Source organism: Delphinapterus leucas, chromosome 6, assembly GCF_059928025.1.
Source record: "Delphinapterus leucas isolate spDelLeu-1000000601 "Yukka" chromosome 6, BTC_Dleu_Yukka2, whole genome shotgun sequence".
NCBI lineage: Eukaryota > Metazoa > Chordata > Mammalia > Artiodactyla > Monodontidae > Delphinapterus > Delphinapterus leucas.
The window spans coordinates 55,199,849-55,217,817 of NC_143134.1; the positions used below are offsets into that span (position 1 = coordinate 55,199,849).

Genomic DNA, 17,969 nt, shown 5'->3' on the forward strand with positions numbered 1-17,969 from the left:
TCTGTCACTCTAGAGGACAGGGTGTGACTACATGTGATCTCTCCCTTGTGACTGAGGTGCTGCTGGGGAAATACAATTGTCTTGGAATTAGGATCTCCACACCCATGTTCTCCTGAAAAGAACCAGGATTCCTGGTGGGGGTATTGGCCCAGCCTGTGGAGGACTATAGGTCTCCAGTAAGAAAATGGTGGAAAGAAAGGACAATATCTATAATAGTCCTCACCTCGTGGTCCCCTGAAGCATGACCACATGGACATGAAGGAACATGTTCTAGAAGGAAAGGAAACATGGGAGAAGCTCATGGACTCATAATAATCAGCCTCTTCTCTAAATCAAACACTAAACAAAACCCATCTTTTGTTTCAAAGAGCTTATGCCAGAGTGATCTGGTAAATCTCTAGGCAAATACAGAAACAATAGGGCTGAGAGAGCTGCCTTCCTATGTAAAGTAAGACGTAAAAATGGAACCTAAGATCAGGGTTAAAAATTTGTTCCTGGAACAGAGAAGACCAACATTTATGCATGAAAGAGATATAGAATGTGCGTATTTACAAACCTACATCTCTTCTGACTTTAAGACGAAAACCTTTCTCATTTGATTAATAAATATCCATTTAGATGGGCACATCTGAAATTACTGGGAAAATTAAACTTCTTGCAAAATCAATGGTTTACAATGATGACATCTTCATAGACCATACCGAGAAGATATGTGAAAATCAAAAAAAGGAAGTAAAAGTGTATAGAAATGTTTAGAAAATGAAAATTACTGTGTTCCCTACTTAATGGCCTTGCTTAGAAAGAATGTCATCAGAGAACCTACCCCCAAGGCTCCCCCAGACGCCCGTCTCAGCCAGGCCAGCAGCAGCCTCATTTGCCCCATGGCCTTCGTGCTCTCTCTACTGACCGCCCTGGTGATGTTCAGCTACGGCCCTGGTGGATCTCTGGGTTGCGACCTGTCTCAGAACCACGTGTGGGTCAGCAAGAAGAACTTCATGCTTCTGGGCCAGATGCGGAGAATCTCCCCTCGCTTCTGTCTGAAGGACAGAAAAGACTTCGGTTTCCCCCAGGACATGGTGGATGACAGCCAGCTCCCGAAGGCCCAGGCCACCTCTGTCCTCCACGAGATGCTCCAGCAGACCTTCCGCCTCTTCCACACAGAGCGCTCCCCTGCTGCCTGGGACACCTCCCTCCTGGACAAACTCCGCACTGAACTCCATCAGCAGCTGGAGGACCTGGACGGCTGCTTGGTGCAGGCGATGCGAGATGAAGAAACTGCCCTGGGAGTGACAGGCCCTACACTGGCCGTGAAGAGGTACTTCCAGGGAATCCATCTCTACCTGAAGGAGAAGAAATACAGTGACTGTGCCTGGGAAATTGTCAGAGTGGAAATCATGAGATCCCTGTCTTCATCAACCAACTTGCAAGAAAGGATAAGAACTATGGATGGAGACCTGGGGTCACCTTGAAATGTTTCTCATTGACTAAGATGCCCTATCACCCTTGCACACATGTCTTTAGTCATTTCAGAAGGCTCTTATTTCAATTTTAATCACAGAATTTATTGTATTAATTCAGCTAATACTTTGTCAGTAGTAATAAGCAAGTATATGTTAAAATTATTCCGCTTCAGGGGCATCAGTCCCTAAGCAATGACTACCCTGTTATTTATTTATTCTGTTTATTTGTTTATTTATTTATTTATGTATCTTATTTTTATATTTTCATATAAATATATTTATACTTACATTGTATTAAAATTTAGAAAATATTCACCTTTCCATTTCATTAAATTTGCATTTTGTTTTATTTATTAAATTCTTATGAGAGAAAACATCTTGAGTTTTGTAAGTTCTGAAACCTACATTCTGATTTTTTTCTATGTAAATTTATTTCAGACTAGTATTTGTCCATTTTGTCCTTTGGAACAGTCCTACCACTTTCATTGCAGGAAATGCTTGTCAAAAGGTGGAATTCCATGGAATTGAGGGAAGTCCTGGAAATTATGGAGAATGGTTAGTCCTGATGTCATAGGTGTAACTGATTTATACCACCAGGAAAGAGTGGTCGGTGCAAATACCTGTGGGAAGGAGTCATCTCCTCGAGGGAAGCTGGTGACATATGGTGTTGACTGGCCAATCCTGGCACCTTCCTCCCACCTTCTCCCCGGCCCTGCTTTACTGAACCATTCATCCCTTACACATACCTTCAGTCCCTCCAACTCACTGACCAGCCACACAGCTGCTCTGGTTCTGTGCAGGTTTCCAGCTTCAAGGTTTCTGTTAGAGTGAAAGCCACAGGAAGAGAGCACAAGTGAAAGGAGAGCTCTAGGATTTTCAAAACCTCTGAGAAGGAGCCAGGGTTCATGGCACTGGATCCCAGCTCTGCTGTTAATAGCAGTGTGACCTTGACAAATAACACAAACACTAAGCTCCCTACTTTCCTCATCTTTAATATGGGGACAATAGTAGTATTTTTTCATAGGATTATTCTCAGGATTCAATGAGTAAATATACACAAGAGGCATACAAGTGTGTCTGTCAGAAATAATCAGGACGGTTAGAGTCACAGAGTGGCTACCATCGGGGAGGAGAAGGAGAGCTGCTCTGAGGTAGCGACTGGAAGGCAACATAAGAAACATGCTAGGTCCTGGGCAAAATCTATTACGTTTAACTTGGGTGCTACTTTCACAATGTATTCAGTGTGTGAAATTTCCCTGTGCTGTATGTTGAAGATACTTGCAATTTCTGTGTATTATACTTCTTTTTAAAAAAAATAAATTTATTTATTTATTTACATTTTATTTTTGGCTGCATTGGGTCTTCGTTGCGGCTACTTCGTGGGGGCTACTCTTCCTTGCGGTGCGCAGGCTTCTCACTGCGGTGGCTTCTCTTGTCACGAAGCATGGACTCTAGGCACGCGGGCTTCAGTAGTTGTGGCACACGGGCTTAGTTGCTCCGCGACTTGTGGGATCTTCCCGGACCACGGCTTGAACTCGTGTCCCCTGCATTGGCAGGTGGATTCTTAACCACTCTGCCACCAGGGAAGTCCTTGTGTATTATACTTCTGAAAGATTTTCTGGGAATTAGTAAAAATTCTTTGAGAAAGAGGGATCAGTAGAAAATACTTAGATCTACTTTAAAAATGAATAATATGGAAATAACAGAGACCTCAAATAATGTAAAAAGTCACAAACATTTTTCATTAATAATGTTTGTTGCTTCTTTAGTATGAGATAGGCACAAAATAGCTTCTGAACTCTTTCATTTTTTGGGCTTTCAGCAGCAACACAGAATCAGGAAGAAAAAAGCAGGAGCTATGAAAGGTAAGGTTCTGCTCTCTAATCCTGGGCTCTCCCGGGTTTGATCTTAGTTCTCTTCTCCATACAGTCCCAGGTCTATAATTGCTGGCAATGTCACCTCCTAGAGCCTGTACTCTCAGAAAATGATGGCCCCCCAGAGGAGAGACTCAGAGCTAGAAAGCAAAGAAGTCAGGACCTGGGACACTTCTAACCCACGCTCTGCTCGTCCATGTGAAAGCTGGGCCATGGCACTTACCCGTCAAGTGACAGTGTGAGACGTGGTGGAACAATGACTGTTTTGGTGGCAAAATTTTGGGTAATGACTCAGACAACTTAACCTCCCTGAGTGTCATAGTCTGTGTCTGGGAGAGTCCAGGATTGTTGTGATGATGGCCTGGGGCAATGTGTGTGAAAGAGCTTTGAAATGACACCGCTCTACACACATGGACCCTACTATTAATGTCAATGAACCTCCGACCTCGAATTCTAGTTCCTGCACATTAATCTCGAAAGAATCTCTTCCCAGTAGAACAGTCTACTCAGCACGTTCCACTCTCTCTTTGCTTCCACTCTCACTAGACACACCCAGGCTCCTATTTTTGGTTTGCAGAGCTCACCTGAAAGGCACTCATGTGACACCAGCCCCACCCTCTCTTCAGAAAGGTGATTCATATCTTCTGTTATCTCAGGCATCCCTCTTGCTAGCTGGCCCTGTGGAATTCCAGGGTCCTAGTCCAGCAAGAGGTTGACACGAGGGAGTCCCATTGGGAACAGAATATGGAAGGAAGCCTTGGGGTAAGGCATCTTCTGAAAACAAAATGGTCTCTCTCAAAAACAGCAAAGTTCATTCTTCACAAGTAAATTGTTTCTTCTAAAAAAGAGTGTTTTCTTTTGTCTCTGCTGCATTTGGGGGAAGGATGCAGTAGTCCAGGAGCTGGGTTTAGAGAAAAGAAGAGGCTCTCCAGTTCTGATTGAGAGCTGACTTTGAGTGTTTGAGGCAGAAGAAGGTTAGGGAGGGAGTCTGACAGTGGCCTGGCACACCCTCTACCATCTCAGCCGCCTTCATTTGTGTCATGATGAATACAGCCCTTCACAAAGCAAATACAAAAGCATAGGAACTTGACAAATGCTGAGGGGCTTTAAAAATTGAGAAAATCCATTAAAGAACGAGTCTCAGGAACTGGACTTCCCAGTCCTTCCCCTTCTCCAGCATGATACTGATCTGTAAACAGCCGTGGGTGGGAATGTTTGGGGTTACTCAGGCACATAGATTCCCAAATGTCCCAATCAGCCTCTAGGAACAGAGACAAGAAACTTCACATATTCCCCAAAACAGCACTGGAATTTGGCATTCCTGAGGTCTCAAGTTCAGAAGGAAATGGAACAAACCAGAGGACTCCAAATATTTTGATGGAGAATAACTTTCAACTAACTCCAAGGCCTTCTTGCGTCCTGAGGAAGGCTGGGCAAAGCAGCTCAGCTCCCCAGTTCTCAATTTAGCCTTAATGAAAGTGTACAGCTGAGGACTTTTCGCCTTTCCTTTCTCATGGGACAGGCTCTGGAGCAGCAGGGATGCAGAACTCCTGGCCATGTTTGTGGTTGAGCAAGCAGGGACAAGAGGAGGCCAAAGGGGAGGCAGTGCAGTATAGGGTCTTCGCAAACCTGGGAGTGGAACAGCATAGTCTTATCAGGCTTAGGAAAGAGATATCCATCCACATCAGGTACCATAGCACTCAGCTCACTCTCCAGCTACACTTCTTATTCCCACCCAGTAACCTGCACACTGTTAGGGACATCATTGGTCCTCAGAGTTGTGAATAAAAGTGATAAGTGTAATAAGCTTAACATAGTTGTGCCAGTAAAACTGTTTGAAAATGACAGTCTTGCTGCATCTTCTCTTGTGGGTTACTCTTGTCTTCTCAGGTGACCAGTAGATTTGTTAGCTCGGCATCTCCTTAGCCTTCCTTCGGCTTCATGCATGATTTAGGGCAATTGTTTTCTTTTTCCTATAGTACACTTTTCTCAGCTTTAGAATAGGGATAATGAGACTACTATATTCCATTCAACATACCATCGCATGTTATATGCTCTATATCATGAGAATATAACAAGTCATAAAGTTATCTTAAGTGAGCAGATTATTTTAAGCACCAGGGACATATTAAACATAGCAATGATAGTTGTTATTGTGACAGGTATGCACAAAGGAGTAAAAGCCATTATTTCATGTCCACTCAAAAGATACATATTGTTTTAAGATTTTCTTTGATGTGGACCATTTTTAAAGTCTTTATTGAATTTGTTACAATATTGCTTCTGTTTTTTTTATGTTTTCGTTCTTTGGCCCTGAGGCATGTGGGATCTTAGCTCCCCAACGAGGGATAGAAGTCACACCCCCTGCACTGGAAGGAGAAGTCTTAACCACTGGACCGCCGGGGAAGTCCCCAAAAGATATTGATATAATGCCATATTTGTGCTTTACTGAGCTCATAATTTTGTTATGCAAAAATTCTACCTCTGTGAATTAAAACAGGATCATCATTTTAAGTATTGTGCAAAGCATACAAACACATTTTTAAATTCTACTAGCAAATGCAATATTCCACAGATGTACCAAACACTAGATTACAAATACCTATGGATCTCTAGTGGGCATCAAAAGAAAATGCAGTCAGTGCATTGGCACAGAAGATATTTACCAATATTAAGTAGAAAGTAATATATTAAGTTTAAATTTACACCATGCTGAAATTAAAAGCATTTTGATGCAGATTACAAATTTTTATGCAACTTATCCATATAAAATGACATTTTCAAGTAGTGAATAAAACTGTCCAATGAAAACCACTGATTATATATATAAAGCTGAATGCTTAATCTATGAAGCCTTAAGGGTCTTCTAACACCCTTGCTTAAAACAAATGAGAGGAAAAAGATATCTTGAAAATTGAGATTAATTTCTTAAGATACTTACTAGGTCATAAGATATTGCCAATAAGCTACATCTTACTGAGGTTAGAGATCAACGTGAAGCAGCCTTGGCTGACATGTCCGAAGCATCAGATACTTGTTATTATACCCGCCATTTTAAAGTCTGACGCTCATCTGGTCTCCGTGTCACCACCATCCTCTGCTTTTCTGCCCCTCCTTCTCTCCTTCCTTTGTTGACTCCACACTCTCATCTTAGGGAATTGGTGTTCCTCAAAGATCTATGCTAGTCCCGCACTTCATCCTCTCTGCACATATAGTCTCAACCCCCCAAATAGTTCCAAACGTCCTCTCTATGACTGTTGACTTCCATATGCATGTCTTTACCCAGAGTCACATCTCCAAACATATGTCATTAGCTCCAAACCCTCACATTTACCTGCTACCCTAGATGATCTCCATACATGGCCAAACTTGACCATCATGCAATTACCTGGCAAACCCCTGCAGGCCCCTGGGACGCCAGCTTACCAACTGCTCTTGCAGAAGCTTTCCCTGATCCATGCAAGCCCACATACTCCCAAGAACCTGTACTTTCCCTGTCACAGCATTAGCATTCCTTTCATTGAACACCTAGTTACCCATATCCCCGCCAGACTGCAAGCTCTGTGACAGCGGGCAATGTGTCTACTATTTTCATTGCACCTGGCACCCACCACAGTGCCAACAATAAAAGGGATAGTCACACTTCTTTGTTGAAGTTTAAATTCCATGACTCTATAATATATTTCACAGTTCATTGATCATGCAACTGCTGAAACTGAATCAGCAACCATTAGACATGCTTTCTCCAAGAAAGAACAAGTAAAAGAGAATAGCTCCAGCTGCTATAACCTGTCATAATGCCTTGTGCATCTCCTTCATAACCTAGAAAGGGTTTCAAGCTAATTTTTTACTCTTTAAGGCCTGTCTTCTCTGACAGAGTGCTCCATTAAGAAAGTAATATCTTTGTCTTATCTACCAATATATTAAAAAACACAAGTAAAATCCCGAAAGCAGAGATACTTCAAAATATTTTAAGAACCAATGAAATGAATAAAACTATTTATGTTCCTTTTGGATTTTTAGGCAGATTAAAGGTTTAAGGACACTCTGATTTTCTTTAAGAGTATGAGTTAAACCTAACACTTAAAATATACCTTTTGCACCCCCAAAGCAAAGGAAAACAAGACACAAAGCTGACCATATCATAATATGAAGAATAAATGTGGTAAATATAAAAATCATCATAGAGAAATAAATTCTAATCATTACAAATTAAAAATAAATTTTCTCCCCATTCAAAAGTATTGTTTCCACTTACTGTTGAAAAACAATGTGCTGAGATGACTCGATGCATTTACAGCTGAATCAGAAGAAAAGTCATTGATCTGAGTGAATATTGACACGCTAGAGGCCACCTCTAAGCAGAGAAGACTCCATTGTAGAAGATTGGGTCCAGGTCTCCTTTTCCCACTCCTGGGTTCTCTGAGGTTGAACATACAGGGAAAGCACACTCTGATTTTCACGCCTTAACTGCCACTCTCATATTGTCCTGGGCACAGCGGCTGTGGACTTTCTTTTCAGATCGAGCCTGCTCCTTTGGAAGTTCTTCAAAGTCAGGCTGGAGTCCTCATTGCCCAGCAGGGTCTTTTCCTCTCCATCTCCTGCACCAAACTAGTCTCCAGATCTGCCCACTGTTGATCAAGCCCACTGAGGAATTTCAGCTGTTTGTGCTGAAGACGATGGAGAAGTGCTGTATCGTCTCATGGAGAATGAGGCGGCCTGAGCGTTTTGGAACTGGCTGTCAGCCAGCTGGTGCTGATGGAACCTGAAAACCTTCTTGTCCTTCAGGCAGGAAAACAAAGAAGATTCTCCCTGTTAGGGGCAGGACTGTGAGGGTCTCCTGCTTTGGCAGGCTGTGGTTCTGGGCCAGGTGACAGCTAAGGGTGCACACAGAGCTGGAGAACATCATCCTGGGTGTCCTCAGTGAGGAGGGTGGCAGGCCCCGGTGAGCCTGGTGATGCAGGTGTCTGGCTGTGGGAGCCTGTATCCAGCTGCTCTGAGTACCTGCCTGCAAATGAGATTCTTAAATAAGCCATTTATGGGCAACATGGAATGTCACAACTTCAATTCTTTTATTACACTGGACATTAAACACACTCCTGGAACATGAAAGAGTATCAGTCCAATAGGATGTATTCATCTAAATGAGACCCAAGGTTGAAATAAAAACCTGAGTCTCAATATATCTCTTTTTCAGTTCTAATACGAATACTTAGAGTTTTGACCCTGTACTCTATTTTGCCACTTCTTAAATTGCACCAAAATACAACTAGCCTCACCTCTCTGCATTCTCCTCTAAAGGGACTCGTACATTAGATTTAAATTCTTCCACATTTCTTTACAGGACCATAGCTCACATTTTCTGACAGTTTACAGATAATGGTGACATAAAAATGAACAGCAAGGGTGAATCCATGCAGTTCTCTTCATTCTGTCACCAGAAATGTTTTGACTGCATATATATGTGACAATGCGCTTGGCAATGTGGACTCCAGGAAAGTGAGGCAGGGATGGTGACTGCCCTCCAGGGAGCAGGGAGGACAGACTTTAGAGGCAGGATTAGGATGAAGGAAGCACCACGTGCTCAGTGCAGCTGAGGGCCAGTGCTCAGAGCTGATGAAGAGGAGGGCCTGGGAGCAGCAGAAGGCTCCACTCTGACAAAAATCTGGGGCTCCTGAATTTAAATGACATCAGATTTTCATTTCCTCTTTTAAGAAATGGAGACACCTTTAGTTGTGGTCACACAAGACATTGCCTAGATCAAATAAAATAAAGTTTGCAAAGTACAGGCTGAGAATTGGAACAGAGTGAATGATAGCAGCCTTTTGTATTAATATAACAAATGGTAACCTGTATAGTCCACCCTCAGCCCAGCCAAGAGAAGCTCTGACTACAGGTTCCTTAACACTCAGGGGTCTGCATGTTGAGGCCCCCAAATGCAAACTCTAGGAGAGGGATTGCCTGTAGGCCTGTGAAGGAGTAGAGACCTAGTCTCCACCCTTAGAGCAGTGCCCCGTACATTAAAGAGAGAAATCCTACAGCAGCTGAAGCTCTTTGCAGCATCTAAGAAAGTGTTTTGACCTCCTGCCCCCAAGAAAAAAAAAAAAAAAGGCTGCTCTGTGACTAGTATAAATGAGATAAATAGTCCTTTTCCTCACCTTATTTTGTTTCAGACCACCTCTGGTGTTAATTTTTAAGACACAGATTAAATTGTACCTTAAAAACAAACACATAACCTCAGAGAAAAAGATCAGATTTGTGGTTACCATAGCCAACGGGGTGTGAGTTGAGAAAATGAGAAGAAGGCAGTCAAAAGGGTTTTTTCTTCCTTTAAAAAAAGACATTAAAATAATGTTGTAGAGACCAGGAAAATGGTAAGAAATATATATATGGGGGAGAGATGATGAGAATTAAAGCATTCCTAGATTTTCAGCCATGGAACAGCACAATACTCTAATTCAAAAGCTATTTCCTGGGTTAGCATTAGGGCAACGTTAAGCTAGTACTTCTCTAAAGCACGAATGGTAAGAAGGCACCAAATCTAAGTCATTAAGATAAAGGATGTTTTAATGCAATATTTTAAAATGAAAATTAATACCAAAATATGCACGAGGAACAAAATATAAAAATTTTAAGTAAAGAAATGAAGTTGACCTCCATTTGCATGGCCCTGACAGTCTTACAAAGTAAGCCTTCATGATGTAAATGAAATCTGCTTGTACACCCCAACTCTTCTTTCTAACCTTATAGTCAAGGTGAGGTCCTGGGAAAGACATTTCAGGAACATGAGTTAGAAATCAGTTAAGGCTATCACGGGGTCATTAGAAATTGTCACACATGGTAATTCCCTCAATTAAAAACAAGTGAAAAAGTAATCTTGAAAATATTAATGAGTTGCCTTCCATTAAAGATAGAAAAGTAAAACTATATTAAATACTTGGGGCTTCCCAATGCTTGGGGCTTCCCTGGTGGTGCAGTGGTTAAGAATCCGCCTGCCAACTCAGGGGACACGGGTTCGAGCCCTGGTCTAGGAAGATCCCACATGCCGTGGAGCAACTGAGTCCATGTGCTGCTACTACTGAGCCTGTGCTCCTCAACAAGAGAAGCCACCGCAATGAAGACTGAACCCAGCCTAAAATAAATAAACCCAGCCTAAAATAAATAAACAAATAATTAATTATATTAAATACTTACTTTAGTATAAAGACAATACAGTTTAAATAAAGTTTAATAAAATGCTATATTTTAATATGAAAATACATTTTAATATTCTATGCTTAATATTGAAAATATTTTAACATAAATTTATAAAAATATGAAACATTTAAAATATTTAATTTAAATATGATATGAATTAAGTTAAATATAAAATTAATTTTAAAATGTAAAAAATAAAAGGCTGTGAGTTTTTTTAATATTCCTACTTTTCACATATTCAATACTTTCTCCCTCACTTTAACGCTGTATCCTTGAAAAACACCATGAAGTCCCAGAGAATCTACACGGGCGCTCAGCTCCCGCGTCCTCGGCCCCGGTGGTGGCCGCGCTCCGACTCACCCCTCAGGGCGTCCCCAACACCGTCCTGTCGTCCCATCGCCGCCGCCGCCGCGTTCCCCTTTCAATGGGCCTTCGCTGTCTCGCGCCAGAAACGAGCCCGAATCTGAAAAATCGGCTCCCCTTTCTCTGAGGCTAGGAATCGCTCTGATTCCCCACCTCAGACCGCTCAGAAAAAGGCTTCTTTCCCAAAAATTGCCTCGCTCAACTTTCTGTGAGAAAATAAGGCGCAAAACTCAGGGGAAGCCTGAAAATGCAAGGTTCTTGTTCCCAGCCAGACAAAAATGTCTGTGGCGAGGCCGCGACAAGGCTTCCTCTTCAACACTCAGCGCCGAGAAAACGGTGTTTCGCGCCCTATGCTGATTATTAAAGCAGCCTCTGACTACTTTTCGCCCTGTCTCTCGAGCTGCAGAAGGCAAACTGAATAGTCGGCGTTTCCCAAACAAGCCCTGCGCCCTCTACCGGCCGCCTAGGGAAGGACGCTGTCCACAGTTCCAGGGAAGGAAGCTTCCCACTAATGGTTTGGCGGTGCCCACGCGTCTCCTGGCGGCCGTCTAGTGAATCACTCATTCTTAATGGCCCAGATCTATTTGCTAGTGGCAGGAGTGATGCTCTGCTCTATCCCTGCTTACTCTCTTGGCTGGAACATGCCTAGAAGCCATAGCCAGGAAAACAAGGACGTCTTCCAACATTTGGAACAGATGCAAAGGATCCCCTCTCAGTGGTGCCTAAAGGACAGAACCGACTTCAAATTTCCTTGGAAAAGAGAGAATATCACCCCAATCCAGGTGACTCAAGGCACCTGTCACCACCGTCTGATGCTCCAGCAGATCTTCAACCTCTTCACCACGGAGGACAGCCGTGCTGCCTGGAGCAACACCCTCCTCGATAAACTTCTCTCTAGCCTTCATCTGAGGCTGCACCGACTGGAGCAGATGAAAAAAGACCATCTGGATTGTCGAGATTTGGGACGTGCTGCCCGGAGTATTTCCATGGAATCCATGTCTATCTGAAGGCAAAGGAATACAGCCCCTGTGCCTGGGAGGTTGTCAGAGTGGAAATTAAAAGGTGCCTTTCCCTTATGTAAGAATCCTCAAAGAAATGTCAACAAATACAGAATATTTTTTATACTCGTGACACTTCTCATTCAATTACATTAGTGTTCAAGTCCAAAGCAATCTCGACTTGTGTTTCCTCACAGGCTGAAAAATGTCTGAAATGAAAATCATGATTTTAAAGAAGGTTTTGACAGAACACAATCTCTTTTCCTGTATAAATAATTTTATAACGTAATTTAACAGATCACTTTAAGTTTTGGCAGAGGTATTTGCTATTTTCAACACATGAAGTATAGAAAGGTTTTCTGGATGGTGTGGTGTTAAAGATATTTGTCAGTTAACTTAATGCTGACTGCTGTAACGGGTAAACAGAATGCTGTCAGGAATTTGATCATAATAGAATCTTATCTTTCCCTGGTATAAGAACACAAGGCAGGCATTCCTGATCAGATGGATGTTCTAGGTTGCTCTCCAAAGAGTGATTCGGGGACATGGGTACCCCCCGTTTTGTGGATTTTTCCATCATCAACAGGTGACTGCAAATTTTTCTGCAGTATTTGAGTCTATTCCACTCAGTGGTAAAGGGAAAAAGTCTGGTGCATCACATGGGACGTTTTCAAGGGCCAGGACTATACAGGGCAAGAGCACTTCTGCTCACATTATATGGCCTGGATTTATCCTCGTGGAAATCTCACTGCAAAGAAGTTGGCAAATTATTGGATGATTAGTAGACGAGGAGACAAGTTCAGTGCATAAGACCACTTTTCATCTTTACACTATTTGTCCTAATGAAGTTCTGGGTGGGGTGGAGGGGAACAACTAATGTTCTTGCTTGCACACACTTCATTAAAAAACAATCTGACCCACAGAGAAAGAGAAATATCATTTATATGTGGAATCTTAAAAAAATGATACAAATGAACTTATTTACAATACAGAAACGGACCCACAGACTAACAGAAGAAACTTATGGTTACCAGGGGGGAAGGGTGGGGGAGGGATAGTTGGGGAGTTTGGGATTGACATGTACACACTGCTATATTTGGGATGGATGGCCAACAGGGACTTACTGTGTAGCACAGGGAACTCTGCTCAATATTATGTGGCAACCTAGATGGGAGGAGAGTTTGAGAAAGAATGGATGCATGAATGTGTATGGCTGAATCACTTTGCTGTACACCTGAGGCTAGCACAGCATTGTTAATCAAATATACTCCAGTATGAAATAAAAAGTTAAAAAAATCTCATCCTGTAGTTCTGCCTTAAAAGAAAGAAAACAGTCAAGTTTGGATATTTATTCTCAGACTCAGTGGTATTATGATTTCATGTATTTTTATTGTTCATTTGCTGAAATAAAGAAATTTTAAAAAAACAAAGAAACCCACAATCAGACCCAAATTCTCATTCCACAAGTTCAGCTTGGGGAAGATGACACGGATGTCACTCAGAGTTCACAGCATCATAGACTGTTGGAAAGGAGCATTCAAATTGATGCCCAAAGGCATAGCCTATGAGGAAAATATCCACAAATGTAGACACAAGTTGTTTCCTTATTGCCTGAGGGAGACGAGGAAAGTATGATCAGGCAGCTCCTTGCAAGTACTTGAGGATGACTGAAGAAAAAATGGAGAGCAACTCTTCCATTTGCGTCCAGGCCCATGGCTCTCATCCTGATCTTCTAAGTATTGAAAATGCAAACTTGAAGAAGAAAATATTCCTGCAAATGATCTTTAAAAAAATATCTCACACAATATTCCATTATCACTTCCCTTGTAGAACCATGAAGAATTTCCAAAGTCTCTGTAGATTATCGTCCTCTCATATCATATCTAACTAATATATGCTGGTATTGTTCCTTCTCCTATTACTATCATCACTGGTCCCTTCATGAGTATGGATTGAGCTCCTGAAATGACAGGGACTGGACTAGCTGTCTAGGAAACGGGGTTGGGTAAGATGGTGCCTCTCGCTTTAGGTATTTTACAGACCTCTGCGAGGTATTCTGAGGACACAATAGGTCAGGTCATGTCTTACTATTTGGGCTTCTTCAACAAAAGAGCATAGACTGGGTAGTTTGTAAAGAGCAGAAATGTATTGCTCACAGTTCTAGAGTCTGGAAATCCAAGATCTGGGTGTCCGCGTGGTCCAGTTCCGGTGAGAGCCTGCTTCAGGTCTCACACTGCAGAGTTCTCCTTGTATCATCATACAGCAGGAGAGGGCGGCATTTACCTCTGAACTCTTTGATGAGGGCACTAATTCCATTCGTGAGGCCTCCATCTTCACACCTTAATCAAGTCCCAAAGGGCCAGCCACCTGATACCATCACTTTGGGGGTTAGGACTTCCAAATACGAATTCTGTGGGGACGGAAACATTCAGACCAGAAAGGGCATTGAAGGCTACATGTCTTGGCAACCAGAAGACAGAATATATTCATGTAAATAAAGAAGAATGAGCCATTTATCAGGCCAAAAGAGCAGACCGAGGACTCAGAATCCAAACTCTTGATTTTCAACCTGCAGTAATGCTTTAATTATTATGTGTCAAAATTTGGAAATCAAACTGAAATGGACCCCATCGTCCCTTGAAAGGGAATGAAGACACAGGATGAAAATGATCATTCATCAGTCTTTGTGAGGAGTCTCCAAAGAATCTCCGTATATAGGTAGTCATTGCCCCATCCGTAAAGATCCACCAAAGAGTAACCTGGTTAATTGTCTGGTTGCTGTGACCTGTGTGAATCAGGGAGAGTTTGAGTTCAGATACGTGGCTCTGTATGTGACACCAAGCTGGTTATTTTCTGTCATGCCCTAGTACAGGACAAATTAGCGACGAGGCCATCCTCCTGAGTTTAATAGAGTGCCGGGCAAAGGCTGAAAATTGTGCTGCTCTTACAACTTGAATCCCCAGAGCCATATGCACCGTGAAGGAAAGAGAATCCTAGTGGTTTTAGCAACAAACTCAGTAGGCATGACTGATACCAGTAGGAGTAGAGTGGGAATACTAGCCACTGTCTATTATAATCCCAGCAAATACGACCGTGATAAAGGAAAATAGCTTGGTCATTCGTAACTGCCTTCCAGTGGGAGGAGAACATCTGAGAAACTGCTTTAGTTAAAAGTACCTGTTGCGTGATTAAACTGGGCCTGGTGCTGAGGATACCACAGAGAATACGAAAGAGTCCAGTTGCTACAGAGCTGATTTGCCAAAGACAGTCACATACCTATTATTTATTGAAAGATCGGAATTACAGAGGGCTGAGGCCACAGAACATCCACTGCAAAATAAAAGAATTCATGATCAGAGTTGAAAGTTAATTCTTTCCATGATACCAATCAATATTTATCCAGTTCTCAATTAATTACAAAGATGGTTTTCTTTTGTTTGAAAAGAATAGGCTTGGATTGGAACCTCTGACAGTCCTTTGGGGAATCTGAAATTCAATGCAAAAATACAGAGAAAGATTCAAATCGATGATGATTCCTAAATCATCTGGGAGCAGATCGCTGCTCCCAGTGATCTGGGAGCAGATCGCTCCCACGGGTGCAAACATTAGTTCTTAGGGGTGCGAACAAATCTTAGCTACTACAATGGTGGGTGGCACTCCAAAGCTCAACCCTATCCAGCAAAATCTCATTCCTTTGTATTCATTTTTCTCTTTGGGTTTTCTTGTGTATGAGATGAGAGGCATGAGTATGACATTGAGTGCATGGAAGATACACAATATGCAGGATCAGTGCTACAAGCTACGGTGGCTTGATGTTTCATTAGAGGACTTTCTCTCCATCATATGCTTGAACACAAAGTCATAATGTGAGAGGTGGCCTCTGCTTACTTATGAGCTGTCCTTGTCTGTCTTGTGGATTTTGCTTATGTTTGAGCCTCAGTGTGATGTGGGCATCGGGAATTAAGCACAAATAGGTTGTATTTTATTATTTAATTCTAAAAAAGTTATCTAGGAGATCAATAATTACGTCTAGTCCTAAAGAGAAAAAGTTGTTGACAATATCTAGAGGAATATCTAGCAGCTAGTGAAGTTAGAAATCATTTTATGATATGAATCAAAACTAATAATTACTTAAAAATAAATGTTAAGAAAATCATTTAAATTTTCAATGGTTTTAGCAGTTTTGATAGATTTTTAAATATATCTATACATTGGTATTCTTATGAAGTATTTGTATAAATTTTTATTGAATATGTAATTTGATACATTCCTATTTATTAAGTAAATGTATTACATTAAAAGTCATTCTGCACCCTTAACCAAAATGTTAAGTTAATTGCAGTAGCTTTTACAGCTAATTTTTAGCCTAATTTTTTTTGTCATACTCACCCTTGCATCGAATAAAAAGAAAAAACTTTTCACTTTCTTTTTTTAAAGTAGAGATATGCATGGAGTACATATCGATGCACACAGTATATCTGTGTATCAAAATTTCATAGGGGGGCCATATGGAAAAGAAATATCTAGAAAGGTTCTGTGGGCAGGAGAAGGGGAGGCAAGAATGAAAAACAGTGGTTGAGAAACGCTGCCCTAACCTATCTGGAGAGTGCAAAATGAAAAGCAAAAACAGAAGTAGAAAGTAAGAGGGAACATTCAGAAAATGGAAACCAATTCATTCCCATTTAAGACCCAGGTCTGAAGGAAGGTCTTCAGAGAACCTAGAGAGCAGGGTTCACAGAGTCCCCCCACCTCTGCCAGGCCGGCAGCATCTTCAGGGTCCCCGATGGCCCCAACCTTGTCTTTACTCCTGGCCCTGGTGCTACTCAGCTGCAACTCCAACTGCTCTCTGGGCTGCGACCTGCCTCAGACCCACAGCCTGGCTAACACGAGGGCCCTGATGCTCCTGCAACAAATGAGGAGAATCTCCCCCTTCTCCTGCCTGAAGGACAGAAATGACTTTGGATTCCCCCAGGAGGCGTTTGGAGGCAACCAGTTCCAGAAGGCTCAAGCCATCGCTGTCGTCCATGAGATGATCCAGCAGACCTTCCAGCTCTTCAGCACAGAGGGCTCGGCTGCCGCTTGGGATGAGACCCTCCTGGACAAGTTCTGCACTGCACTTTATCAGCAGCTCACTGACCTGCAAGCCTGTCTGATGCAGGAGGCGGGGCTGGAAGGGACTCCCCTGCTGAAGGAGGACTCCATCCTGGCTGTGAGGAAATACTTCCACAGAATCACTGTCTATCTGCAAGAGAAGAAGTACAGCCCTTGTGCCTGGGAGATTGTCAGAGCAGAAGTCATGAGATCCTTCTCTTCATCAACAAACTTGCAAGAAAGACTCAGGAGGAAGGAATGACACACACCTGGTTCAACACGGAAATGATTCTCACTGCCTAACAAGACCACACTTCCACCTGTGCTGCCGTGTCAAAGACTCTCATTTCTGCTCTCCTCATGCCCTGAATTGGATCAATCTGTCAAATGTTTTCAGGAATATTAAGCAACATTATGTTCAACTCTGCAGGCAGTAGTTCCTTACAGATGATTTATTTATCTATTTAAAAATTTATTTATTTAACTATTTATAAAGTTTTAACTTATTTTTTGTTTGTATAATATTATGTGCACGTTTAAATTGTGGTTAAGAGAAAGAATCCTTTCTTTGTATTTAGTCTATTTATTTTTTGCTTTGTGCATTAAATAAATTTTCACCATAGAAAAATTTTTATATTTGTTTATTCTTAAAAAAGAAACACCGAGCCTAAATGTGCAATCTGATTAAAGAATGGTGCAATTCATTTACATCATTATGTAAATGATATGATACACTAGTTAGAGTCATTATGATACTCTAGTTAGAAGTAAATATAAACATCGTCTAAGCCAGGTTTTATGTTGCCCTCAGGATATAGTGGTGACCATAATGAATGTCCTATGATTTTCTCCTCTGATTTTGTTAACCAGATTATAATAGCCTTGTAAAGTGAATTGATTAACTTTCCATCTTTTCCATGTCCTATTAAAATAGGAACTAAACATGTTTTACTGAATAGTTTTATGACATAATTTCCCATTTTGCT

At 41.8% G+C, this 17,969-nt stretch overlaps 2 protein-coding genes, 1 long non-coding RNA gene and 1 pseudogene across 3 annotated transcripts; 3 read left to right on the forward strand and 1 right to left on the reverse strand.

Annotated features, from left to right (window-relative positions):
- Nucleotides 1-1,549, forward strand: LOC149748958 (interferon omega-1-like). The gene has a single exon (XM_089913164.1). It carries the CDS (start codon nt 786-788, stop codon nt 1,467-1,469), a length of 684 nt encoding a protein of 227 aa, XP_089769290.1. The 5' UTR covers nt 1-785; the 3' UTR covers nt 1,470-1,549.
- Nucleotides 1,550-11,422: 9,873 nt separating this feature from the next.
- LOC111163131 (interferon alpha-13-like) lies at nt 11,423-12,234 on the forward strand (annotated as a pseudogene).
- A 1,027-nt stretch (nt 12,235-13,261) lies between these two features.
- On the reverse strand, nt 13,262-16,231 carry LOC115803834 (uncharacterized). The gene is made up of 2 exons (XR_016393548.1): nt 15,070-16,231; nt 13,262-14,677 (listed from the first exon to the last, which is right to left on the reverse strand). It is a non-coding gene; the product is annotated as an uncharacterized LOC115803834 (long non-coding RNA).
- Nucleotides 16,232-16,401: 170 nt separating this feature from the next.
- On the forward strand, nt 16,402-17,969 carry LOC149748959 (interferon alpha-1-like). Its single transcript, XM_089913168.1, has one exon. It carries the CDS (start codon nt 16,676-16,678, stop codon nt 17,243-17,245), a length of 570 nt encoding a protein of 189 aa, XP_089769294.1. The 5' UTR covers nt 16,402-16,675; the 3' UTR covers nt 17,246-17,969.